At 48.2% G+C, this 26,989-nt stretch overlaps 2 protein-coding genes across 2 annotated transcripts; one reads left to right on the top strand and one right to left on the bottom strand.

Annotated features, from left to right (window-relative positions):
• Positions 1-778: 778 nt before the first annotated feature.
• On the bottom strand, positions 779-19,978 carry LOC137349130 (zinc finger protein 585A-like). Its single transcript, XM_068014509.1, has 3 exons — positions 19,824-19,978; positions 18,138-18,260; positions 779-3,710 (listed from the first exon to the last, which is right to left on the bottom strand). Exon 3 carries the CDS (start codon positions 3,599-3,601, stop codon positions 1,838-1,840), a length of 1,764 nt encoding a protein of 587 aa, XP_067870610.1. The 5' UTR covers positions 3,602-3,710; positions 18,138-18,260; positions 19,824-19,978; the 3' UTR covers positions 779-1,837.
• Positions 19,979-21,905: 1,927 nt separating this feature from the next.
• On the top strand, positions 21,906-22,863 carry LOC137349162 (zinc finger protein 239-like). The gene has a single exon (XM_068014583.1). It carries the CDS (start codon positions 22,154-22,156, stop codon positions 22,409-22,411), a length of 258 nt encoding a protein of 85 aa, XP_067870684.1. The 5' UTR covers positions 21,906-22,153; the 3' UTR covers positions 22,412-22,863.
• Positions 22,864-26,989: the final 4,126 nt, after the last annotated feature.

Consider the following 26,989-nt stretch of genomic DNA (forward strand, 5'->3'; position numbering starts at 1 on the left):
CTTGTTCTACCAGGACTACGGGAAATGACTGTTTCCCCAGCAATTTTTTTAAGGCTGCAGACATTTGGTCCAACAGGGAGTCTTTGTCCAGGAACCGAACCCCAGTTAGAACCAGGAGCCTGTCCATAGGAGACACCCTAGCACAATTTAGCAATTTAAAAGCTAGCACTGAACCAGGGATCTCCAAATTGAATTTCCTCACTCTTCTATACAGTCTGTTAAAGTTCATGATATATTCCTCCTTTGAATAACCATCTTTTCCCGAAATCTATCAAAGTCTTACCATGCCTTGTACACATTCAATAGGTCATCTTTCTTGTAAATTTCATCCTGAAATCCTAACAGAAGATCCAACCCTTCATCAGCATCCAAGTGACGAGCATCCAGTTCAGAAAACACCTCACATCTGATTTTGCTTTTGGTAGGAAGTGACAACGCCAAGGCCATACCTTGTTTCCTCTTTGGTAGAGATGTAACCCGTGTCCACATATCCACTTCATTCTTCCACTGGTCATGTGGTTCAGACTTCGAAAACACTGGAGGGTGATCATACCCTGACAATTTGCACTTTCCTTCTGCCATATTTTTCACAATGGCCCTTGAGACTTTAGTTTTCTATCCGAAAAAAAATCCTATTTTCCAACCTTTAGCTTTAGGCAATCATCCTCTGCTACCATGTTAAACTCCAGAAAGCTTGTGACAGAAGGATAAGGCTGGAGCCTATATTTACTCAGTTTCACATTTATTGTGCAGAGTGAAAGGATTACAAACATGTAGCTCTTCACAGAAATCCCTCTCCCAGTCCCGTGAGTGTCTGCTTTTAACTGATAACTAAAACTCCAACTAAGTCCCTGCAGCTGCATGTAATCACAAAATTAACAGTCCTGCTTCTGCCAATTTCTCGCTTGCTCATGCGAAAGGTGTTCTGTGACGATGTGTCAACTTTAAAGGAAAGCAATATAGGAAGCACACCAGATGGCACGTTCTGGTACCTTGGTAAGCGATGTGCACAAATCAGTAGGTATATAAATTAATAAAAAGTGAACATTTATGTGACAATGATAATCCAGAAACTTGAACATAAGTGGGGTAATTTTCTTATTTTGTGCTGTGACATAATCACCTGAACGAAGCAGAGAGCAAAACCAGGTAGGGAGGATTGTATGCCAGTTATGCAGCCTGTCCAATTTGCTGTCCATTAACTGAAATGGACAGGAATATCACATCCATTCTGTTAGGAGCATGTGATACTCCCGACCCAATTTTCTTTTGAACAGTTATTTAGCTCCAAGCACAAAAGAGGAAAATAACCTAATTAACTTTAGCAAATGTGATGCCTCTATAGATAGAATATCTAATTTAAATATCATGACTCATGGTAGATTTTATAATTTAAATAATGAGTCACATTATAAAAGATCGTAAACTAAAATAATCTTGTGTGCAGTGCCGATCTCATTACAATCTTAATCAAAACTAAATAAAAAGGTGTTTTTTTTGTCTTCAAAGGGTCCAAATATTATGCAATGTAAACATTGCACCAGACCTTGCTGGCGACAGTGGAAAATTAATGAGACTAGTGTTGTACCTCTCGGAAGCAAATCCTGCACTCCGGGTCCCACTAGCTGGTGGGACGTCCTGTCCCTGTCCTGCAGCTTGGTGTTTGGCGGCTTTAAAAGAACTGAACTGACAGTTCCACTTTTTTTTTTGAAGCCAGTCTTTTGGTTAAGGTCGGAGATAAAGAAGCCAATGGTTTATTTCCAAAAACCCAAAGTCGGAATTCCATTATTTGGCGGAAATTTCTCATTCCCGAGTTACTTGTGAACTCGCTGGTGTTTCAGCAGTTTGGAAGAGTGAGTGAATTGCTTCCCACACTCGAAGTAGTGAACAGCCTCTCCCCAGTGTGAACTCGCTGGTGTATCAGCAGGTAGGATGACCGAGTGAATCCCTTCCCACACTCTGAGCAGGTGAACGGCCTCTCCCCAGTGTGAACCCGCTGGTGTCTCAGCAGGGTGGATGACTGAGCAAATCCCATCCCACACTCAGAGCAGGTGAACGGCCTCTCCCCAGTGTGAGTGCGCTGGTGTATCAGCCGGTTGAATGGGGTAGTGAATCCCTTCCCACACTCTGAGCAGGTGAATGGCCTCTCCCCAGTGTGAACTCGCTGGTGTGTTAGCAGGGTGGATGAGTGAGTGAATCTTTTCCCACACTCTGAGCAGGTGAATGGTCTCTCCCCAGTGTGACCTCGCTGGTGCCTCAGCAGGGTGGATGAGTGAGTGAATCTCTTCCCACACTCTGAGCAGATGAACGGCCTCTCCCCAGTGTGAACTCGCTGGTGTGTCAGCAGGTAGGATGAAGTAGTGAATTCCTTCCCACACTCTGAGCAGGTGAACAGCCTCCCCCCAGTGTGAACTCGCTGGTGTGTCAGCAGACTGGATGACTGAGTGAATCCCTTCCCACACTCTGAACAGGCGAACAGCCTCTTCCCAGTGTGAACTTGCTGGTGTTTCAGCAGGGTGGATGAGTAAGTGAATCCCTTCCCACACTCAGAGCAGGTGAATGGCCTCTCCCCAGTGTGAACTCGCTGGTGTGTCAGCAGACTGGATGACTGAGTGAATCCCTTCCCGCACTCTGAGCAGGTGAACGGCCTCTCTCCAGTGTGAACTCGCTGGTGTGTGAGCCGGTTGAATGGAGTAGTGAATCCCTTCCCACACTCAGAGCAGGTGAATGGCCTCTCCCCAGTGTGAACTCGCTGGTGTGTCAGCAGGGTAGATGACCGAGTGAATCCCTTCCCACACTCTGTGCAGGTGAATGGCCTCTCCCCAGTGTGAACTCGCTGGTGTGTCCTCAGGTCAGATGAAGTAGTGAATCCCTTCCCACACTGTGAACAGGTGAACGGCCTCTCCCCAGTGTGAACTCGCTGGTGTGTCAGCAGGTGAGATGAAGTAGTGAATCCCTTCCCACACTGTGAACAGGTGAACGGCCTCTCCCCAGTGTGAACTCGCTGGTGTCTCAGCAGGGTGGATGAGTGAGTGAATCCCTTCCCACACTCTGAGCAGGTGAATGGCCTCTCCCCAGTGTGAACTCGCTGGTGTGTCAGCAGGTGGGATGAAGTAGTGAATCCTTTCCCACACTCACAGCAGGTGAATAGCCTCCCTCCAGTGTGAGTACACTGGTGTACAGTGAGTTGAGATGAACACCTGAACCCAGTCCCGCAGTGAGAGCACCTGAACGGTGTCTCAGTGTGAACACATTGATGGGACATCATTTCAGCAGAACTTTTATAGCAGTTCCTGCAATCTGGACATTTAAAAGGTCTCTCTCCACTGTGAACTTGCTGGTGTGTCAGGTTGGATGAATCAGCAAATCCCTTCCCACACTCTGAGCAGGTGAACAGCCTCTCCAGGGTGTGACTTTGTGGATGAGTTTCCAGCTCAACTGGATAATTCAATCCCTTTCCACTGTCCCCATATTTACATGGTTTCTCCCCAGTGCGACTGCACTTGTGTTTCGACAGGCCAGATGATCGGCTGAAACCTTGTCCACACACAGAACATGTGTACAGTTTCTCCCCACTGCGATCGCTGCTTTTTCCTTCCATGCTCAAAATCTGGTGATATTCAGGTTAGTATAAACTGGGCGACTCCTTCAGATCCTCATCTGACGTTTGCTTTGCATCTCTCGGCTGCAATTCCTCCCCTTCTAAAACCCTGTGAAATTGATTTAAAACAGAAAAAAAAGGGAGTGAGAGAGAACCCACAAAAACACAAAGGCAGGTTGTGAAATGGAGCTGAATGAATCTGGTAATTTATGGGGCCGGCACTAGGAAAAAGTGACCATGAAAGCTGCTGGATTGATGTACAACCCCAACTGGTTCATTAATGTCCTTCAGGGAAGGGAACCTGTCACCCAGTCTGGACCTACGCAAGACTCTACCCTCTATGGGAGGAGGAGAGAGAGAGAGGGGGAGAAGAAGGGTCAGGTTGGGGCAGGGAGAGGAGAGTGATTTTTCTGTCTACAACTCGACCAGAACTTTGACAGAACCTCTTAAGCCTTCAACTTCCAGCATCCAGAAGGACCAGGGTAGCAGGTGTATGTGAACACCATCATTTCCAAGTTCCCCTCCACATCACACACCATCCTGACTTGTCTGACATCCAGTACTGGATGAACAGAAATTTCCCCTAATTAAATATTGGGAAGTCTGAAGCCATTGTCTTCAGTTCCTGCTACAAACTCCTTTCCCTAGTCACCGACTCTATCCCTCTCCTTGGCAACTGTCTGCGGCTAAATGGGACCATTCATAACCTTGGTGTCATATTTGACCCCAAGATGAGCTTCCAACCCTCAGGGCAACCTCCAATCCACCTACATTACCGGGATAGGGAGGCAGGGTTTAGAAACACTCAGCAACACGACTCCAGTAAAACATCCCAGGAGGAAACGGGGGAGCAGTGTGTATACCTGCCCTGATATCCCCCCTCCCCAGGCCTGTCAGTCAAACCCCCCACTCCACAGCTCAGCCTATCAGCTTGCAGCTTCCTGCACCTTGAGCCAGCCCTGCCCAGGTGTGGCCCAGTCCAAGGGGAGTCTTTGTGGAACCAGGGAGGGGGGACCTCCTGCCCTGTGCTGTGTCCCAAATGGTTCCTCCCTCCCTCCCCCAGGCCCCTTTATAACTGAGCTCAGTTTCCTTTAAAGTTTTGTCCTTCGATATTACAGTTTATTCATCCTTAGTTCCTCCAAAAGAGCTGGAAATCTGGCGGCCGTTAACCTGGGCCTGTTATCAGAAGCAAACCCCAGAGCTGCAGAGTGGCACCTGGAGGTTATTAAATGGGTTTATGGCTCACAGTGTGTGTTTCGCAAGCTTCCCCGCCCACCCAGTCCCGATTTCTCCTCCATTTATAGACGCTCCCGGCCGGTCCTCAATTCTCCCCATTTACAGACGCTCCCGGACCAGTCACTATTTCTCCTTAATTTAGAGATGTTCCCTGCACCAGCCCCAGTTAGCCTTCAGTTAGAGACGCTCCCTAACCAGCCCCATTTCTCCTCCATTTAGAGACGCTCCCTGCCCCTCCTGGATTTTGGGACAGTCTCGGCTCTTTGTTGAGATTCGGGCCGGAGGGAAGCGGTGGAAGCCGCGGCTGGGGGTTGATCTTGTTGTTTGTTGTGATCTCCCTGTTTAGATTGTCTCCTGACTCCGCACTCGGTGTGTCTGCAGCCTGCGAGCCCCGGGCTTTATTAACCCGACTCCCTCTCACCTGCCGGCCGCGCATGCTCAGCTCACAGCGCCTGCTCACCCGGCTGATCAACGGCGGTGCCAGACCAATAGGTAGAGCGGGGGCGGCGCTGGCGGACCGGACGGGCACTGGGAACCTCTATCCAATCGGAGCGAGTAAGGGGTGGGACATGTGGCAAGGAGCGGGTGGGGCACCGCCGCAGGCCTCTACATGCCCCACTCTTGCTATTGGTCCGGAGCTGCCGTCAATCACCCAGACATTGTGAGCTGTCAGGTGAGAGGTCGCTGGCGGGACTTTCATGGACCGAGTGCGCGTGCGCGGTGCGGCACTGTGTTTGGAGCGTGTGAGTTCAAGTCGCGTCTCTAGTCGGTGGGGCGGAGGGAGCGATGGAGCCGGTGGGTGAGCAGGGAGGCTTCAAAAACACCCGGTGTAGGCCTCAACACCCCCAATAAGAAGCTCCCAGTCCCGTGTTTACACCGAGCAGGGCGGCAGCTGCGGGGCTTTTCCCGGTGACAGGCCCGGGGTTAACGGCCGCCAGATTTCCAGCTCTTTTGGAGGAATTAAAGATGAATAAACTGTAACATCAAAGGACAAAACTTTAAGGCTGCGTTTGCTGGCAACGCAACCAGTGGGCGGCGCAGTACTTGCACATGCGCAAATACCAACTCTTCAACTAGAACGTCAGTGTCTGTGATGTTCAGGCCGCTGCCAGGATTAAAGATGGCGCTGCTCAATTTATCACAGGAAATGCTTATGGCTAGATCGTTCCAGCAAAATAACCTTACATCAAGTTGGATGGAAGCCTAGTAATATGTCATTATGTAGTTATAGGATACTAACTGTAATCCTCAGCTCCATTTAATATTCCAGTAATCCTATTAAATACAAAAGGAATTTTATGATTGCATTTCCATTGGAAGATTGGCACCCCGATCGATGGAGAAGAAAATCGGGCAGAGTATAAAATGTGCTGCCAATTCGTTATTGTGATTTGTTTCTATGACTGACCAGGACTGATTTCACACAAACGCAGCTACTAACTCCCACCCCACTGGCTGCTCTCCCCCCTCGGCAACTCGCTTTCTCTCCCTTCTCCCCACTGGCCACTTCACCACCCCCCCATGACCCCCTCAGTCGCTCGCTGCTCCTCCCCACTTCCCTGCCTGATTGTTCCCCGCTCGCACCACCCCACTCTCTGGCCATTTGTTCCCCGCTCCCCTTGCACACCCACCCACCCCAGCTGCTAGCACTAAGCTGCACCGCTTACCTCCTGTCGGCCACTGGCTCCCACATTCGATCGTTCTGCATGCACTGCCCGACGAAGCAAGGCGGTCCACAAGGGGGGACGGGGTGACATAGGAGCTGGTAGCCGAGAGGAGGGAAGTAGCGCGGCCTCGAGCTAGCGGTTGGAGGGAAGGGGGAAGCGGGCAGCGAGCAGACAGAGAGCGGGGTGGTGCGAAGTGAGAAACAATCGGCCAGGGAAGTGGGTGGGGGGGAGCAGTGAGGTCTGGAAGGAGTTGCCGAGGCAGGATGGAGCTCCAGCCTCAAAGTCTCCCATTCAGCCACTCCCTCCAGCCGAGTTGGGGGGGGGGGGGGTGGGGTGCTGGATAACTGATGACGCTTTATCGCGCATGCGCGAAGATGGACCAGACGCAGATACGCGATGACATCATCCCGTACATGCGCCACTTAGTCCTGGCAAGATGCAGCTGTGCATGTGCGCAGCTTGGCGCACTCTGATGACGTCAGCAGGCTGCTGCGTTGTCAGAAGCCACTTTGAAACATTAAAGGAAATTTAGCAAAGTTATAAAGGGGCCTGGGGGAGGGGAGGGAGGAACCATTTGGGACACAGCACAGGGCAGGAGGTCCCCTCTCCCCCACTCCCTGGTTCCACAAAGACTCCCCTTGGACTGGGCCACACCTGGGCAGGGCTGGCTCAAGGTGCAGGAAGCTGCAAGCTGATAGGCTGAGCTGTGGACTGGGAGGAGTGGGGGGGTTTGACTGACAGGCCTGGGGAGGGGGATATCAGGGCAGGTACACACACTGCTCCCCCTTTTCCTCCTGGGATGTTTTACTGGAGTCGTGTTGCTGAGTGTTTCTAAACTCTGTCTCTCAGTCCCGGTAATGTAGGTTGCTGTGACAGACTGTAAAACTGTGATGTGTTCCTGACAATGTGAAATGGCAGGTTTAAGTTATAATAGTTGTGAAAATAAAAGACTTAAAATTGAAATCTTGTGTAATTTGTTAAATTGGTCTGGGGGTTCATATCTTGTATTTTTCACATTAACAATCTGAACATTCTGGATAAATATCAAATAAATCAGCTTTGTTTTAAACACACTGTTGTCAATTTTTGTCTTTCCCACCTGAGTGTTTAGCATCACCTGGCTGGAGTTCAGAAGGAGTTGAGTTACTCGCTGCAGAATTCCCAGCCTCTAACCTGCTCTTGTATCCACAGTATTTGTCTGGCAGGTCCAGTTCATTTTCAGACTGGAAATTTAAACCTGCCGTTTCACTTTCAGTCAGGAACAGATCACAGTTTTACACCAATCTCTGATTTGACAGCACGTTTCCAGCATTCACTGTTGTTCTTCCTGATTCTAAACACAGTTGTAAAGGAGCCTACTGTTCCGTGCCCAGCTCTGAACCATGGAAGAGAGCGTCTGGGAGACATTTCTTACAGGCCTCAGGATTAACCCACACGGGAACTTTGCTGTCAGTGAAGAGACGAGAAAAACCAAAGTGCCGTTTGTTCCTCACAGTGTTGCCCTGAAGTTCTGTTCCTGCCATAAGGCTATGTGTCCTGACAATATTCTGGCAATAGTACTCAAGACCTGTGCTCCAGAACTTGCCGCGCCCCTAACCAAGCTGTTCCAGTACAGCTACAACACTGGCATCGACCCAGCAATGTGGAAAATTGCCCAAGTATGTCCTGTACATAAAAAGCAGGACAAGTCCAACCCGGCCAATTACTGCCCCATCAGCCTACTCTCAATCAGTAAAGTGATGGAAGGTGTCATCGACAGTGCCATCAAGCGGCACTTACTTAGCAATAACCTGCTCAGTGACGCTCAGTTTGGGTTCCGCCAGGGCCACTCAGCTCCTGACCTCATTGCAGCCTTGGTTCAAACATGGACAAAAGAGCTGAAGTCAAGAGGTGAGGTGAGAGTGACTGTCCTTGACATCAAGGCAGCATTTGACCTAGCAGGAGCCCTAGCAAAACTGAAGTCAATGGGTATCAGGGGGAAAACCCTCCGCTGGCTGGAGTCATACCTAGCACAAAGGAAGGTGGTTGTGGTTGTTGGAGGTCAATCATCTGAGCTCCAGGACATCACTGCAGGAGTTCCTCAGGGTAGTGTCCTAGGCCCAACCATCTTCAGCTGCTTCATCAATGACCTTCCTTCAATCATAAGATCAAAAGTGGGGATGTTCGCTGATGTTTGCACAACGTACTGCAACATTCGTGACTCCTCAGATACTGAAGCAGTCTGTGTAGAAATGCAGCAAGACCTGGATATCAACCAGGCTTGGGCTGATAAGTGGCAAGTACCACACAAGTGCTAGTCAATGACCATCTCCAAAAAGAGTGAATCTAACCATTTCCCCTTGACATTCAATGGCATTACCATTGGTGAATCCCCCACTATCAACATCCTGGGGGCTACCATTGACCAGAAACTGAACTTGAGTAGCCATATAAATACCGTGGCTACAAGAGCAGATCAGTGGTGAGTAACTCACCTCCTAACCCACCCACCATCTACAAGGCACAAGTTAGGAGTGTGATGGAATACTCTCCACTTTCCTGGATGGGTGCAGCTCCAACAATACTCAAGAAGCTCAACACCATCCAGGACAAAGCAGCCCGCTTGATTGTCACCCCATCCACAAACATTCACTCCCTCCACCACCGATGCACATCTACAAGATGCACTGCAGCAATGCACCAAGGCTCCTTAGACAGCACCTTCCAAACCTGCAACCTCTACCAACTAGAAGGAACAAGGGCAGCAAATGCATGGAAACACCACCACTTGCAAGTTCCCCTCCAAGTCACACACCATCCTGACTTGGAACTATATCGCCGTTCCTTCACTGTCGTTGGGTCAAAATCCTGGAACTCCCTTCCTAACAGCACTGTGGGTCTACCTACAACACATGGACTGCAGCGGTTCAAGAAGGCAGCTCACTAACAGCTCAAGGGCAATTGGGGATGGGCAATAAATGCTGGCCTGGCCAGTGATGCCCACATCCCATGAAGGAATAATAAAAAAGATCCTTGTGCATTCCAAGTACTTTTTAAATGTGATGACGGTTTCTGCCTTTATCACCCTTTCAGGCAGTGAGTTCCAGACACCAACCCCCGTCCCAACACTGAGGGTGAAAAGATTTCTCAACTGTCTCCCAATCCTTCTGCCAATTACTTTAAATCTAAGCCCCCAATTATTTTCCTCTCTGATCCTTTCTATCCACTCTGTCTCAGACCCTCATAACGTTTGTCATTTATTAGCAGAGGCAGTGGTATAGTGGCAATGTCACTGGTCTGCTAACGCACAGCCCCACCCTTATGGTCTGGGGACGTTGGTTCAAATCCCATGACAGCAGATGACGGAATTTGAATTCAATTAATAAATCTGATTGTCTAATAGTGACCATGAAACCATCGTCAATTGTTGTCAAAATCCATCTGGTTCACAAATGCCCTTCCGGGAAGGAAATCTGCCGTCCTTCCCTGGTCTGGCCTCCATGCGAATCCATACCCACAGCAATGTGGTTGACTCTTATAATGCCCTCTGAAATGGCCTAGCAAGCCACTCAGTTATATCAAACCACTACAAAGTCGAAGAGAAGGAATGAAACTAGATGGACCACCCGGCATGGACCTAGGCACCGGAAATGACAACGCGCTGTCGACCCTGCAAAGTCCTCTTTACATAGTCTGGGGGCTTGTGCCAAAGTTGGGAGAGCTGTCCCACAGACCAGTCAAGCAACATCCTGACATAGTCATACTCATAGAATTATACCTTACAATGTCCCTGACACCACCATCGCTATTCCTGGATTTGTCCTGCCCCACTGGCAGGACAGACCTACCAGAGGGGGTGGCACAGTGGCATACAGTCGGGAGGGAGTTGCCCTGGGAGTCCTCAGCACTAACTCTGGACCCCATAAAGTCTCATGGCATCATGTCAACCATGGACAAGCAAACCTCAAGCTGATCACCACCTATTGCCTCCCCTCTGCTGATGAATCGGTGCTTCTCGGCCAGCGTAGACACGATGGGCCAAGTGGCCTCTTTCTGTGCTGTAAACTTGCCATGATTCTCCATGCTGAACACCAATTGGAAGAAGCACTGAGAGCAGCAGGGGCACAGAATGTACTCTGGGTGGGGGACTTCAAAGTCCATCACCAAGAGTGGCTCGGTAGCACCTTTACTGACCGAGCTGGCCGAGCCCTAAGGGACATAACTGCTCGACTGGGTCTGCGGCAGTTAGTGAGGAAACCAACAAGAGGGAATAATATACTTGACCTCACCCTCACCAATTTACCTGTCAATGTTTGCACTTGCTGCTGTTCAATATTCAGTCCGTTAACACCTTATCTGTTCTAATGCTTTGTCTTTCAACACACCATTAACATATTGTTTGCCTTTGCTCCATGACCTTTTGGTCAGCAATGTGGCCTTGTCCAATCTACACCTTCTCCTTTTTTATCTCTTGCCCCACCACCACCTCACTTGCTTATAACCTGTGACATTTCTAATATTTGTCAGTTCCGAAGAAGGGTCACTGACCCGAAACGTTAACTCTGCTTCTCTTTCCACAGATGTTGCCAGACCTGCTGAGTGGTTCCAGCATTTCTTGTTTTTATTTCAGATTTCCAGCATCTGCAGTATTTTGCTTTTAACTAACTGGAGGAGGTGGCTCCACAAATATCCTCATCAGTGCAAAAGATAAGGCAGAAGCATTTGCAACAATCTTCAACCAGAAGTGTCGAGTGGATGATTCATCTCGGCCTCCTCCTGAGATCCCCAGCATCACAGATGCTGACATCAAGAAATGACTGAAGGCACTGGATACTGCAAAGGCTATGGGCCCTGACAATATTCCGGCAATACGACTGAAGACCTGTGCTCCAGAACTTGCCGTGCCCCGAGCCAAGCTGTTCGAGTACAGCTACAACACTGATATCTACCCGGCGATGTGGAAAATTGCCCAGGTACAAGAAGTAAGACAAATCCAAACTGACCAATTACCGCCCCATCAGTCTACTCTCAATCATCAGTAAAGTGGAAGGGGTCGTCGACATTGCTATCAAGCTGCACTTGCTCAGCAAGAACCTGCTCACTGACACTCAGTTTGGGTTATGCCAGGGCCACTCAGCTCCTGACCTCATTACAGCCTTGGCCCAAACATGGACAAAAGAGCTGAACTCAAGAGGTGAAGCGAGAGTGACTGTCCTTGACATCAAGGCAGCATTTGACTGAGTATGGCATCAAAGAGCCCGAGCAAAACTGAGGTCAATGGGAACCAGGGGAAAACTATCTGCTGGCTGGAGTCATACCGAGCGCAAAGAAGATGGCTGTGGTTGTTGGAGGTCAATCATCTGAACTCCAGGCCATCACTGCAGGAGTTCCTCAGGGTAGTGTCCGAGGCCCAACCATCTTCAGCTGCTTCATCAAAGAGCTTTCCTCCATCATAATGTTAGAAGTGGGGATGTTCGCTGATGATTGTACGATATTCAGTACCATTTGCGACTCCTCAGATACTGAAGCAGTCCGTGTAGAAATGCAGCAAGACCTGGACAACATCCAGACTTGGGCTGATAAGTGGCAAGTAACATTTGCACCACATAAGTGCCAGGCAATGACCATCTCCAACAGGAGAGAATCTAACCATCCCCCCTTCATGTTCAATGGCATTACCATCGCTGAATCCCCCACTATCAACATCCTGGAAGTTACCATTGACCAGAAACTGAACTGGACCAGCCACATAAATACCGTGGCTACAAGAGCAGGACAGAGACTGCGAATTCTGCAGCGAGTAACTCACCTCCTGACTCCCCAAAGTCTGTCCACCATCTACAAGGCACAAGTCCTGACCTGTCATTGGGAAAATGCTGGAGGACATTATTAGGGAAGTAGTAGGACATTTCGATAATCATAATACAATCAAGCAGAGGCACCTTGGTTTTATGAAAGGGAAATCATTTTGACTAACTTATTAGAGTTGTCTGAGGATATAATGAACAGGGAGGATAAAGGGGAACCAGTAGATGTAGTGTATTTGGATTTCCAAAGGCATTTGATAAGGTGCCACATAAAAGGTTATTACACAAGATAGGAGCTCATGGTGTTGGGAGTAATTTATTAGCATGATTAGAGGATTAACTAAGAGGAAACAGAGAGGCAGGATTGACGGGGCAATTTCAGGTTGGCAAACTGTAACTAGTGGAGTGTCACAGGGGTCAGTGCTGGGGCCTCAACTATTTACAATCAATATTAATGACATGGATGAAGGGACTGAGTGGGTAGGAAAACAAGTTGTGAGGAAGACACAGAGTCTGTGAAGGGATACAGATAGTTAAATGAGTGGGAAAAAAATGGCAGATGGAGTATAATATGGGAAAATGTGAGGTTGTTCACTTTGGTGGGAAGATTAGAAAATCAGAATGTTATTTAAAAGGAGAGAGACTGTAGAATGCTGCGGTACAGAGGGATCTGGGTATCCGTGTACAGGAATCACAAAATGTTAGTATGAAGGTACAGCAGGTAAGTAGGAAGGCAAATGGAACATTGACCTTTACTGCAAGGGGAATGGAGTATAAAAGTGGAGAATGCTTGCTACACTGTACAGGGCTTTGGTGAGACTGCACCTGGAGCATTGTGTACAGTTTTAGTCTTGTAACTTAGGAAGGGATATACTTGCATTGGAAGCAGTTCAGAAAAGGCTCACCAGGCTGATTCCTGGGAAGAAAGAGTTGTCTTATGAGGAAGGGTTGAGCAGGTTGGGCCTCTACTCATTGGAGTTCAGAAGAATGAGAGGTGATCTTATTGAAACATGTAAGATTGTGAGGGGGCTTCACAGGGTAGATGCTGAGAGAATGTTTTCCCTCATGGGGGGAATTTAGAACTAGGGAGCACAGTTTCAAAATAAGGGGTCTCCCATTTCGGATGGAGATGAGGAGAAATTTCTTCTCAGAGGATTGTTAATCTTTGCAATTCTCTTCCCCAGACGGCAGTGGAGGCTGGGTCATTGAATATATTCAAGGCTGAGTGAGACAGATTTTTGATCTACAAGAGAGTCAAGGGTTATTGGGGGCCGACAGGAAAGTGGAGTTAAGGCCAATCAGACCAGCCATGATCATAGTGAATGGTGGAGCAGGCTCAAGGGGCCGAATGGCCTACTCCTGCTCCTATTTATTGTCAGTATCTTCACAGGGCCCAGGGGTGGATTAATGCTCGGGCTTACAGGGCCCGGAGGTAGATCAATGCTCGGGCTTACAGGGCCCAGGGGTGGATTAATCCTGAGATTCACAGGGCTCAGGGGTGGATTAATGCTCGGGTTTACAGGGCCCAGGGGTGGATAAATGCTGGGGTTTACAAGGCCCAGGGGTGGATAAATGCTGGGGTTTACAAGGCCCAGGGGTGGATAAATGCTGGGGTTTACAGAGCCCAAGGGTGGATTAATGCTGGGGTTTACAGGGCCCAGGGGTGGATTAATGCTGGGGTTTACAGGGCCCAGGGGTGGATTAATGCTGGGGTTTACAGGGCCCAGGGGTGGATTAATGCTGGGGTTTACAGGGCCCAGGGATGGATTAATGCTGGGGTTTACAGGGCCCAGGGGTGGATTAATGCTGGGGTTTACAGGGCCCAGGGATGGATTAATGCTGGGGTTTAAAGGGCCCAGGGGTGGATTAATGCTGGGGTTTACAGGGCCCAGGGATGGATTAATGCTCGGGTTTAAAGGGCCCAGGGGTGGATTAATGCTGGGGTTTACAGGGCCCAGGGGTGGATTAATGCTGGGGTTTACAGGGCCCAGGGGTGGATTAATGCTGGGGTTTAAAGGGCCCAGGGGTGGATTAATGCTGGGGTTTAAAGGGCCCAGGGGTGGATTAATGCTGGGGTTTACAGGGGCCAGGGGTGGATTAATGCTGGGGTTTACAGGGCCCAGGGATGGATTAATGCTCGGGTTTAAACGGCCCAGGGGTGGATTAATGCTGGGGTTTACAGGGCCCAGGGGTGGATTAATGCTGGGGTTTACAGGGCCCAGGGGTGGATTAATGCTGGGGTTTACAGGGCCCAAGGGTAGATTAATGCTCCGGTTTACAGGGCCCAGGGGTGGATTAATGCTCAGGTTCACAGGACCCAGGGGTGGATTAATGCTCAGGTTCACAGGACCCAGGGGTAGATTAATGCTCAGGTTTACAGGACCCAGGGGTGGATTAATGCTCAGGTTTACAGGGCCCAGGGGTGGATTAATGCTCGGGTTTACAGGGCCCAGGGGTGGATTAATGCTCAGGTTCACAGGACCCAGGGGTGGATTAATGCTGGGGTTTACAGGGCCCAGGGGTAGATTAATGCTCAGGTTTACAGGACCCAGGGGTGGATTAATGCTCAGGTTTACAGGGCCCAGGGGTGGATTAATGCTCAGGTTTACAGGGCCCAGGGGTGGATTAATGCTCAGGTTTACAGGACCCAGGGGTGGATTAATGCTCGGGTTTACAGGGCCCAGGGGTGGATTAATGCTCAGGTTTACAGGGCCCAGGGGTGGATTAATGCTCAGGTTTACAGGGCCCAGGGGTGGATTAATGCTCAGGTTTACAGGGCCCAGGGGTGGATTAATGCTCAGGTTTACAGGGCCCAGGGGTGGATTAATGCTCGGGTTTACAGGGCCCAGGGGTGGATTAATGCTCGGGTTTACAGGGCCCAGGGGCGGATTAATGCTCGGGTTTACAGGGCCCAGGGGTGGATTAATGCTCAGGTTTACAGGGCCCAGGGGTGGATTAATGCTCAGGTTTACAGGACCCAGGGGTGGATTAATGCTCGGGTTTACAGGGCCCAGGGGTGGATTAATGCTCAGGTTTACAGGGCCCAGGGGTGGATTAATGCTCAGGTTTACAGGGCCCAGGGGTGGATTAATGCTCGTGTTTACAGGGCCCAGGGGTGGATTAATGCTCGTGTTTACAGGGCCCAGGGGTGGATTAATGCTGGGGTTTACAGGGCCCAGGGGTGGATTAATGCTGGGGTTCACAGGGCCCAGGGGTATATTAATGCTCAGGTTTACAGGGCCCAGGGGTGGATTAATGCTCGGGTTTACAGGGCCCAGGGGTGGATTAATGCTCAGGTTTACAGGGCCCAGGGGTGGATTAATGCTGGGGTTCACAGGGCCCAGGGGTATATTAATGCTCAGGTTTACAGGGCCCAGGGGTGGATTAATGCTCGGGTTTACAGGGCCCAGGGGTTGTTCAATGCTCGGGTTTACAGGGCCCAGGGGTGGATTAATGCTCGGGTTTACAAGGCCCAGGGGTGGATTAATGCTCGCGTTTACAGGGCCCAGGGGTGGATTAATGCTCGGGTTTACAGGGCCCAGGGGTGGATTAATGCTGGGGTTTACAGGGCCCAGGGGTGGATTAATGCTGGGGTTTACAGGGCCCAGGGGTGGATTAATGCTCGGGTTTAGAGGGCCCAGGGGTTGTTTAATGCTCGGGTTTACAGGGCCCAGGGGTGGATTAATGCTCCGGTTTACAGGGCCCAGGGGTGGATTAATGCTGGGGTTTACAGGGCCCAGGGGTGGATCAATGCTCAGGTTTACAGGGCCCAAGGGTGGATTAATGCTGGGGTTTACAGGGCCCAGGGGTGGATCAATGCTCAGGTTTACAGGGCCCAGGGGTGGATTAATGCTGGGGTTTACAGGGCCCAGGGGTGGATCAACGCTCTGGTTTACAGGGCCCAGGGGTGGATTAATGCTCGCGTTTACAGGGCCCAGGGGTGGATTAATGCTCGGGTTTACAGGGCCCAGGGGTGGATTAATGCTGGGGTTTACAGGGCCCAGGGGTGGATCAATGCTCAGGTTTACAGGGCCCAGGGGTGGATTAATGCTGGGGTTTACAGGGCCCAGGGGTGGATCAACGCTCTGGTTTACAGGGCCCAGGGGTGGATTAATGCTCGCGTTTACAGGGCCCAGGGGTGGATTAATGCTCGGGTTTACAGGGCCCAGGGGTAGATTAATGCTTGGGTTTACAGGGCCCAGGGGTGGATTAATGCTCAGGTTTACAGGGCCCAGGGGTGGATTAATGCTGGGGTTTATAGGACCCAGGGGTGGATTAATGCTCAGGTTTACAGGGCCCAGGGGTGGATTAATGCTCAGGTTTATAGGACCCAGGGGTGGATTAATGCTCGGGTTTACAGGGCCCAGGGGTGGATTAATGCTCAGGTTTACAGGGCCCAGGGGTGGATTAATGCTGGGGTTTACAGGGCCCAGGGGTGGATTAATGCTCAGGTTTACAGGGCCCAGGGGTGGATTAATGCTGGGGTTTATAGTGCCCAGGGGTGGATTAATGCTCAGGTTTATAGGACCCAGGGGTGGATTAATGCTCGGGTTCACAGGACCCAGGGGTGGATTAATGCTCACGTTTACAGGACCCAGGGGTGGATTAATGCTGGGGTTTATAGTGCCCAGGGGTGGATTAATGCTCGGGTTTACAGGGCCCAGGGGTGGATTAATGCTGGGGTTTACAGGGCCCAGGGGTGGATTAATGCTCAGGTTTACAGGGCCCAGGGGTGGATTAATGCTCAGGTTTATAGGACCCAGGGGTGGATTAATGCTCGGGTTCACAGGACCCAGGGGTGGATTAATGCTCACGTTTACAGGACCCAGGGGTGGATTAATGCTGGGGTTTATAGTGCCCAGGGGTGGATTAATGCTCGGGTTTACAGGGCCCAGGGGTGGATTAATGCTCACGTTTACAGGACCCAGGGGTGGATTAATGCTGGGGTTTATAGTGCCCAGGGGTGGATTAATGCTCGGGTTTACAGGGCCCATGGGTGGATTACTGCTCGGATTTACAGGGCCCAGGGGTGGATTAATGCTCAGGTTTACAGGGCCCAGGGGTGGATTAATGCTCGGGATTACAGGGCCCAGGGGTGGATTAATGCTCAGGTTTACAGGGCCCAGGGGTGGATTAATGCTCGGGATTACAGGGCCCAGGGGTGGATTAATGCTCGGGATTACAGGGCCCAGGGGTGGATTAATGCTCGGGATTACAGGGCCCAGGGGTGGATTAATGCTCAGGGCCAAATTTGCTGATGATACAAATGTAAGTAGGAGAGCTGTGAGGAGGAAACAAGGTGTCTGCAAAGGGAAACAGATAGTTAGGTGAGTGAAACAAAATTGGCTGATGGAGTACAATGCAAGGTCTGACACAGATTAAGGGAAGTAAGGGGGAACTGTTTTGACACAGTGAGTGTTAGTGACTTGGAACTGACTGCCTACGAGGGAGGTGGAAGTGGAGACAATCAATAATTTCAAAAGGAAATTGGATGGACACTTGAGGGAAATAAACCTGCAGGATTACGGGGATAGAGCAGGGGAATGGGACTGACTGGATTGTTCTACAGAGAGCTGGCATGGAATCAAAAAGCTAAATACCTCCTTCTGTGTAATGACTATGACTCATTTGTGTAATTTCTCTTTGTAATTTAACCCTTGGAGTCCAGGAATCATTCAGGTAAATCTACACTGCATTCCCTCCACAGCCAATATATCCTTCCTTAGATATGTGCACAAACCTGAACACAACACTCCAGGTGTGGTCTAACCAGGGCTTTGTGTATCTCGGTGCTTTTCTAATCACACTGATACCTGAAATCTTTTCCCACAGACAGAACAGACAAACCTTTTTCTTCCACGTTCAAAGGCCGATGATATTCAGATCCTGATGAATTGAGTGACTCTGTCAGATCTTGATATGATGTTTGCTTTGAGATTCCCCATCTGCACATTCTCCCCTTCTTAGCCCCTGTAAAAGAGTTTAGAGAATCATGAGTTATAGAAAATTTACGATACAGAAAGAGGCCACTTGGCCCATCGTCTCTGTGCTGGCCGAAAAACTATGCACCTCGCCTAATTCCACCTTCCAGCATTTGGTCCGTCGCGCTGCAGATTACGGCACCGGAGGTGTATATCCAGATTCCTGTTAAATGAGCTCAGGGTTTCTGCCTCTACTACCCTTTCAGGCAGTGAGTTCCAGACCCTACCACCCTCTGGGTGAAGAAACTTTTCCTCATCTCCCCTCAAATCTTTCTATCGAACACTTTAACTCTATGCCACTCGTCATTGACCTTTCTGTTAAGGTAAATAGGCCCTTCACATCCATTCTATCACAATTTTGTACATTTCAATCAAATTTCCCCTCAGCCTCCTCTGTTCCAAGGAGAACAACCCCAGACTATCCTTTCTTTCCTCAATCTGCATTTTTCCAGTCCTGGCAACATCCTCATAAATCTCCTCTGTTCCCTCTCTAGTGCAGTTACATCCTTTCTGTAATGAGGTGACCAGAACTGTACACACTACTCAAGTTGTGGTCTAACCAATGAGTTATACAGTTCCAGCATAACCTCCCTGCTCTTATATTCAATACCTTGGCTATTAAAGGAAAGGATTCCATATGCCTTCTTAAGCACCGTTTCAATCTGTCCTGCTACCTTCAGGGATCTGTGGACATTTATTCCAGGGTCCCTCACTTCCTATACACTTCTCAGTATTCTCCCATTAATGGTGTGTTCCTTTGCTTTGTTTGACCTCCTCAAATGCATCACCTCACACTGCTCTGAGTTGAATTCCATTTGCCACTTTTCTGCCCAACTGACCAGTCCATTAATATCTTCCTGCAGTATAAAGCTATCGTCCTGGCTATCAACCACATGGCCAATTTTTGTGTCATTTGCAAACTTCTTGATCGTGCCCCCTACATTTATGTCCAAATCAAAAGCCATCACTCAGTTCAGGATAGAATTTCACAACATTCTCTCCTCCTGCTTCCTGACCCAGGATGTGCCCCCTGCTGCACATTGTCCTGAGGAGACACTCCTTAAAACTTAAAACTCCTCTTTGAACAAACGTTTGGTCATCGGCCTGAATATTTCCTTATGTGGCTCAGTGTCAAACGTTGCTTTATAAACACTCCTGTGAAAAGCCTTGGAACATTTTATTACATTAAAGGCGCTATATAAATACAAGTTGATGTTAACTTGGACATATATCACCGTTCCTTCATCATCACTGGGTGAAAATCCTGTAACTCCTTCCCTGACACCATTGTGGGAGCACCTTCACCACACGGACTGCGGCGGTTCAAGAGGAAGGCCCACCATCACCTTCTCAATGGACAACTGGGGATTGGCAATATATGTTGGTCTGGCTAGTGATACCCATATCCCAGGAATGAAGTAAAAAAAAAATCTCCATATGTAAAATGGATTAAATGTCTCTCCAGAAATACTTGTTACTAAAACAATGCTCTTGCAGCTTAAGGGTTTGAAACTGCATGGGAAAATCTCCTATTAAATTTCAATTCCAATACCTTCACCACTCGGCCAGCGCAGCCAAGCAGTTCAATATGATCTCCCTGTTTAGATTGTCTCCTGGCTCCGCACTCAGTGTGTCTGCAGCCTGCGAGTCCCGGGCTTTATTAACCAGCCTCCCTCTCACCTGCTGGAACCGCGCTCTCTGCCTCAGACCCCGCCTGCCACGCATGCTCCGCACGCGCGCCTGCCCGGCTGACTGACAGCAGCTCCCAACCAATAGCAAGTGCGGGGGCGGGTCTGGAGGACCGGACATGCTGTGGTCCTCCACGCAATGGGAGCGCGTGAGGGGCGGGGTTTCGCGGAAAAGAGCGGGCGGGGCACCCCCAGCCCTCCAGTCCCGACCCCTCTGGCTATTGGTCAGGAGCTTCAGTCAATCATTGAGTTGAGAGGTCGCCGGTGGGAGCTTCAAGTACCCGAGTGCGCAGGCGCTGTGCGACTCAGTGCTCGGAGCATGTGCAGTGCGGAGCATTGTTTCTGTTGGCTGGTAAAGGTTGAGTGATACATGTCCAAGTTAAAAACAACTTGTGTTTATGTAGCGCCTTTAATGTAATAAAATGTTCCAAGGCGTTTCACAGGAGTGTTTATAAAGCAACATTTGACTCTGAGACACATAAGGAGATAATTAGGGCAGATGACCAAAAGCTTGATCAAAGAGGTGAGTTTTAAGAAGTGTCTGAATCACGGAAGGTGAGGTAGAGAGGCGGAGAGGATTAGGGAGGGATTTCCAAAGGTTGTGGCCTTGGCAGCTGAAGGCACGGCCACCAGTGGTGGAGCAATGAAAATCGGGGATGCTCAAGCTGCCAGAGCGAGATAAGCCCTGATCTCTCGGAGGGTTGCTTTCTAGGCCAGCATTTATTGCCCATTCCTAATTGCCCTTGAGAAGGTGGTGGTGAGCTGCCTTCTTGAACCGCTGCAGTCCACGTGGGGTAGGTACACCAACAGTGTTGTTAGGTAGGGAGTTCCAGGATTTTGACCCAGCGACAACAAACGAACGGCGATATAGTTCCAAGTCAGGATGGTGTGTGGCTTGGAGGGGAACGTGTTCCCATGCATCTGCTGCCCTTGTCCTTCTAGGTGGTAGAGGTTGTGGATTTGGAAGGAGCTGTCTGAGGAGAGATAGTGAGGGGCGAGGGTATGGCGAAATTTGAAAGCACAGATGAGAATTTCAAAATTGAGGTACTGCTTAACTGAGAGCCTGTGTAGACCAGTGAGCACAGTGGTGATGGGTGAACAGGACTTGGTTCGAGTAAGGGCACAGGCAGCAGAGTTTTGGATGATCTCAAGTTTACGGAGGGTAGAATGTGTGAGGCCGGCCAGGTGTGTGTTAGAATAGTCCTGTTGAGAGGTAACAAATACATGGATGGAAGTTTCGGAGGCAGATGAGCTGAGGCAGTGGTGAAGTTGGGTGAGTTTACTGAGGTGGAAGCAGGCGGTCTGAGTGATGGCACCGATATGCAACTGGAAGCTCATCTCAGGGTCAGATATGAACCAAGGTTATGAACAGTCTGGTTTTGCCTGAAACAGTTGCCAGAGAGAGGGATGAAGTCGGTGACTCGGAAGTGGAGTTTGTAGCAGGAACTGAAGACAATGGCTTCAGACTTCCCAATATTTAATTGGAAGAAATTTCTGTTTATCCAGTACTGGATGTCAGACAAGTAAGGATGGTGTGTGACTTGGAGAGGAACTTGGAGCTAATGGTGTTCACATACACCTGCTACCCTGGTCCTTCCAGATGATGGAAGTTGAGGGTTTGGGAGGTTTTGTCAAAGTTCTGGTCAAGTTGTATATATGTAAAACACTTCTCCTCTCCCTGCCCCTCCCAGCTCTCCCTCTTTCTCCTCCCATAGAGGGTAGAGTCTTGTGTAGGTCCAGACTGGGTGGCAGGTTCCCTTCCCTGAAGGACATTAATGAACCAGTTGGGGTTGTACATCAATCCAGCAGCTTTCATGGCCACTTTTTCCCAGTGTCGGCCCCACAAATTACCAGATTCATTCAGCTCCATTTCACAACCTGCCTTTGTTTTTGTGGGTTCTCTCACACTTTTTCTTTTTCTGTTTTAAATCAATTCCACTGGTTTTTAGAAGGGGAGGATTTGCAGTCGGGAAATGGAAAGCAAACATTAGATCAGGATCTGAAAGAGCCTCCCAATTTATCGTAACCCGAATATCACTGGATTTTGAACATAGAAGGAAAAAGCAGCGATCACAGTGGAGAGAAACTGCACACGTGTTCTGTGTGTGAACGAGGTTTCAGTTGAACATCTGGCCTGCTGACACACCAGCAAGTTCACACTGGGGAGAGGCCATTCACCTGCTCTGAGTGTGGGATGGGATTCACTCAGTCATCCCACCTGCTGATACACCAGCGAGTTCACACTGGGGAGAGGCCGTTCACCTGCTCTGAGTGTGGGAAGGGATTCACTCAGTCATCCCACCTGCTGAAACACCAGCAAGTTCACACTGGGGATTCACTCAGTCATCCAAGCTGCTCAGACACCAGCGAGTTCACAAGTGACTGCAAGGGTTGGATTCTGCTGTTATTGCTGCTGTTAATCACATCCAGGACTGAACCATATTCATTCTGACAGTTGGGGTTTATTTCTGATGTCGGTTGCCCCTCTTGGACTGAGCGTGTGCCCCACAGCATCTCTCATTCATGTGTGAATAGACCATCATGTCTGCAAACCACATTTTCAATTTAAATCCACTCAGTAAATGTACTGAACAAAAGATGAACAATAAACAGATCACAGGCCAATCCTGCAGCTCTATATTGACAGGAGAAAGTCTGTTCTTTAGTTCGAGAATGAGGCTGTTTAAGCTCTGAATGTTTGTAAGCACCAGCAGACTTGAGCTGTTTGATAGACAGGCTGTACACAGCTGTTAACATGTCAGATATTGAAGGAATTACTCTTAAAGTAAACTCACCAATTTATAACCTCAGACTCCGGTCCCTGCTGTAATTAATACTCAGAATCCATTAGTGCTGATTTACAGTCAATCACTGAATATTCTGGTTAATCTTTCTTACTTGTTTTGTGAAATACTCTCCCTATTCGTGCTCAACTGCTGGATAACTCTGATTACATTTCTATGTGTTTATACATGTCTATGAAGTGTCTGTGTGTCCAGATTTAACTAAGTTGTGATTTGTAACCAATAAATGATGTTTCAGGCATGACTTGTAGTCTGGTATCTTGGTGATTTGTCAAGAAAGATTTAATTCACTCAGCAGCTTGAGAGGAACCAGACTGAAGTTTAATTAACATAAAAAATAGGAGTTGGAGGAGGCCATTTGGCCCTTCGAGTCTGTTCTGCCATTCACCAAGATCATGGCTGATCTTCTACCTCAACTCCACCTTCCCGCACTATCCCCATATCCCTTAATTCCCTCAGTACCCAAAAATCTATCAATCTCTGTCTTAAATATACTCAACGACTGAGCATCCACAGCTCCCTGGGGTAGACAATTCCAAAGATTCACAACCCTTTCAGTGAAGAAATTTCTCCTCATTTCAGTCCTAAATGGCCGATCCCTTATCCTGAGACTGTGACCCAGTGTTCTAGATTCCCCAGACAGGGGAAACGTTTTCTCAGCATCTACCCTGTCAAGTCTATTGAGAATTTATTATGTTTCTGTTAGATCACCTCTCATTCTTCTAAACTCCATGGAATATAGGCCTAGTCAACTCAATCTCTCCTCACGGGAGCAGATGGATCATAGTGGGGGTGATGTAGCAGAGTGGGTGTTACTGAACTAGTAATCCAGAGGCCTGGATTAATGATGCAGAGACATGAATTCAAATCCCCCCATGGCAGTTTAGGGAGTTTAACTCAATTAATTAGATAAACCTGGGATAAAAAAGCTACTATCAGTAATGGTGACCATTAAACTACTGGATTGTCCTAAAAACCTAACTGGTTCAATAATTTCCTTTAGGGAAGGAAATCTGCCGTCCTTACCCGATCTGGCCTGTATGTGACTCCAAACTCACAGAAATGTGGTTGACTTAACTGCCCTATGAAATGGCCTAGCAAGCCTCAGCTCTATCCAAGGAGGTGGCTGACCACCAACTTTCTCAAGGGCCCATTAGGAATGGGCAATAAATGCTGGTCTTTCCAGCGATGCCCACACACTGTGTATAGGGTGTATTGGAGAAATTAATGGGGTTGAAGGTTGTTAAGTCCCCAGGACCTGATATTCTACATCCAAGAGTGTTGAAAGAGGGAGTTGTGGAGATAATAGTTCCATTGGTGATCATCTTCCAATATTCTATAGATTCTGGAATGGTTCCTCCAGATTGGAAGGTTGCAAATGTCACCTCGCTATTTAAGAAGGGAGGGAGAGAGAAAACAGGGAATTACAGACCTGTTAGCCTTACATCAGTCATTGGGAAACTGCTAGAATCTATTTTAAACGATGTGATAAATGGACACCTGGATAATAATGATCTGATTGGGCATGGTCAACATGCATTTATGAATGGGAAAATATGTTTGATGAACCTGTTGGAGTTTTTTGAGGATGCTTCTAACAGAATTGATAAAGGGGAGTCGGCGGACTTGGTACTCTTGGATTTTCAGAAAGCTTTTGATAAAGTCCCCCACAGGAGATTTGTTAGCAAAATTACAGCACATGGGATAGGAGGTAATATACTGGCATGGATTGAGGATTGGTTAACAGGCAGAAAGCAGAGAGTAGGAATAAATAGGTCATTCTCACATTGGCAGGCTGTGACTTGTGGGGTACTGCAGGGTTCAGTGCTTGGGCCCCAGCTGTTCACAATATATATGAATGATTTTGATGTGGGGATCAAATGTAGGTTCTCCACATTCGCGGATGACACAAGACGAGGTGGGAATGTGTGTTGTGAGGAAGATGCAAAACGGCTTCAAGGGGGTTTGGACAGAATTAGTGAGTGGGCAAGAACTTGGCAGATGGAATATAATGTGGGAAAATGTGCGGTTATCCATTTTGGGAGGAGGAACAGATGTGCAGATTATTTCTTAAATGGTAAGAGATTGGGAAGTGTAGATGTACAAAGGAACCTGGGTGTCCTTGTCAATAATTCACTGAAAGATAACATGAAGGGGCAGCAAGCAATTCGGAAGGCTAATGGTATACTAGCTTTTATCACAAGAGGATTTGAGTACAGGAGTAGTAAAGTCTTGCTTCAATTGTATAGAATCTTGCTTAGACCACGCTTGGAGCACTGCGTGCAGTTTTGCTCCCTTTACTGTAGGAAGGATATTATTGCCATAGAGGGAGTGCAACGAAGGTTCACCAGACTTGTTCCCGGGTGGTAGAACTGTCCTATGAAGAGAGATTGGGGAAACTAGGCCTGTATTCTCTAGAGTTTCAAAGAATGCGAGATGATCTCATTGAAACCTACAAAATACTTAAAGGGATAGACAGGGTAGATGCAGCTAAAATTTCCCCCCTGGTTGGGAGTCTGGAACCAAGGGGCACAATTTCAAAATAATGGAGAAGCCACTTAGGACAGAGATGAGGAGAAATTTCTTTACTCAGAGGGTTGTGAATCTTTGGAATTTTCTACCATAGAGGGCTGTGGAAACTCAGTCATTGAGTATGTTTAAAGCAGAGATTGACAGATTTCTACATACCAATGACATAAGGAGATATGGGGAGTTGATGCCGAGATGAGATCAGCCATGATCGTATTGAATGGCGGAGCAGGCTCGATGGGCTGAATTGCCTACTCTGCTCCTAGTTCTTCTGTTCTTATCTGGGAATAGTGTGGGTAAAAGGCAATGAAGTCGATGCTCAGCCATGATCATATTGAATAGCAAGGCAGGCTCGATGGGCTGAATGGCCTACTCCTGCTCCGATGTTCCTATGTTCCTATGAACTCTGCCCTTTTGATGTATATTTATAGGTTAGGTATTTAGGTTTATGGGATATAATTTTGAAGTTTACATTTTGCATTTTGGTGAGAAGAATTATCAAACACAATACTACATAAATGGTGCAATTTTAAAGGGGATGCAGGAACAGAGAGATCTGAGTGCATGTGTACACAAATATATGAAGGCGACAGGAAAATCTGATAACATTAGTTGAAAACAAACAGGTCGTGGGCTTTATAAATTGCGGCATAAGATACAAAAGCAAGGAAGGTATACTAAACTTTTATCAAACATGCGTTTGGCCTTTCAAAGGTTGAACCTGACTTTACCTTGAACCTTTGCTTTATTTGATTCTTTTTCTGGAATAGTTGTTTGGGAGTGGAGAATTTGAGAATTGTTGAAAATAGAGACATGTTGTCAAAACTTTTCGTCTTGCACTCATCAGGACAATATGCAAGAATAACCAATGTAAGGGAAAACAACAATGTATATTGCATGAGAAGAGATGCTGATTGGTTGGCAAGTGAACTCTGATTGGTAGAGACGTTGCCCTGGAGAATGCACCAATTTATGGTGACTGACAGTTAACTGACAATCTTTCTTTGAAATTTAAACCAAGTAGCTTGACTCTGATTGGTCAAGACATTGCCCTGAGGAATGAACCAGCGAATGGCTGTCATTTATTTTGTTCAGCTGAAACTGGTGCAATGTTTATATATGTTCTTTCCGTCTGCAAAGAACACGGCCCTGTGTATTAATATATGTAGCTTCCAGCACACGGAAATGCACCACACCGCGACACTAACGACAATCTTAAATTGGTTGTCAGTGTAATTCTTAGCACACTGCGGATTATTTAGCAAATGTTGTCCAATCGTGAAATCACATCTAATGTTGGACACTGTGTTTTGAGTTTTGCAAACACGGGCTGATTGGGTACGGCCTGTACCTTGCCTGTTGTGAACAGCAGAAGGGACATGCTGTTTCATATGATCCACCAATCTTTGGGACGTATGGCCTATATACCTGATCGGATCATTTCTTGCTGTATATCACGCAACCTTTTACTTAGGCCTCAGGCCATCATTTTTGGCACTGAAAAGTGCCCAGTCGACCTCAAATTACCCTGAAATTCAATTCTACTCAAATTTTAGCAACAGCTGATGCTAGCTGTTTCACACTGCTGCTAAGAAGTAGCAACACGTGTGGTGTTCACCACTAAGAGGGTGCTGCCGTCAAGCCAAAAAGACGTCCTGCCGATCACACAAATGAGTAATGTCATAGATGAATTTCAA

The sequence above is a fragment of the Heterodontus francisci genome, chromosome 34 (assembly GCF_036365525.1).
Source record: "Heterodontus francisci isolate sHetFra1 chromosome 34, sHetFra1.hap1, whole genome shotgun sequence".
NCBI classification, from domain to species: Eukaryota; Metazoa; Chordata; class Chondrichthyes; order Heterodontiformes; family Heterodontidae; genus Heterodontus; species Heterodontus francisci.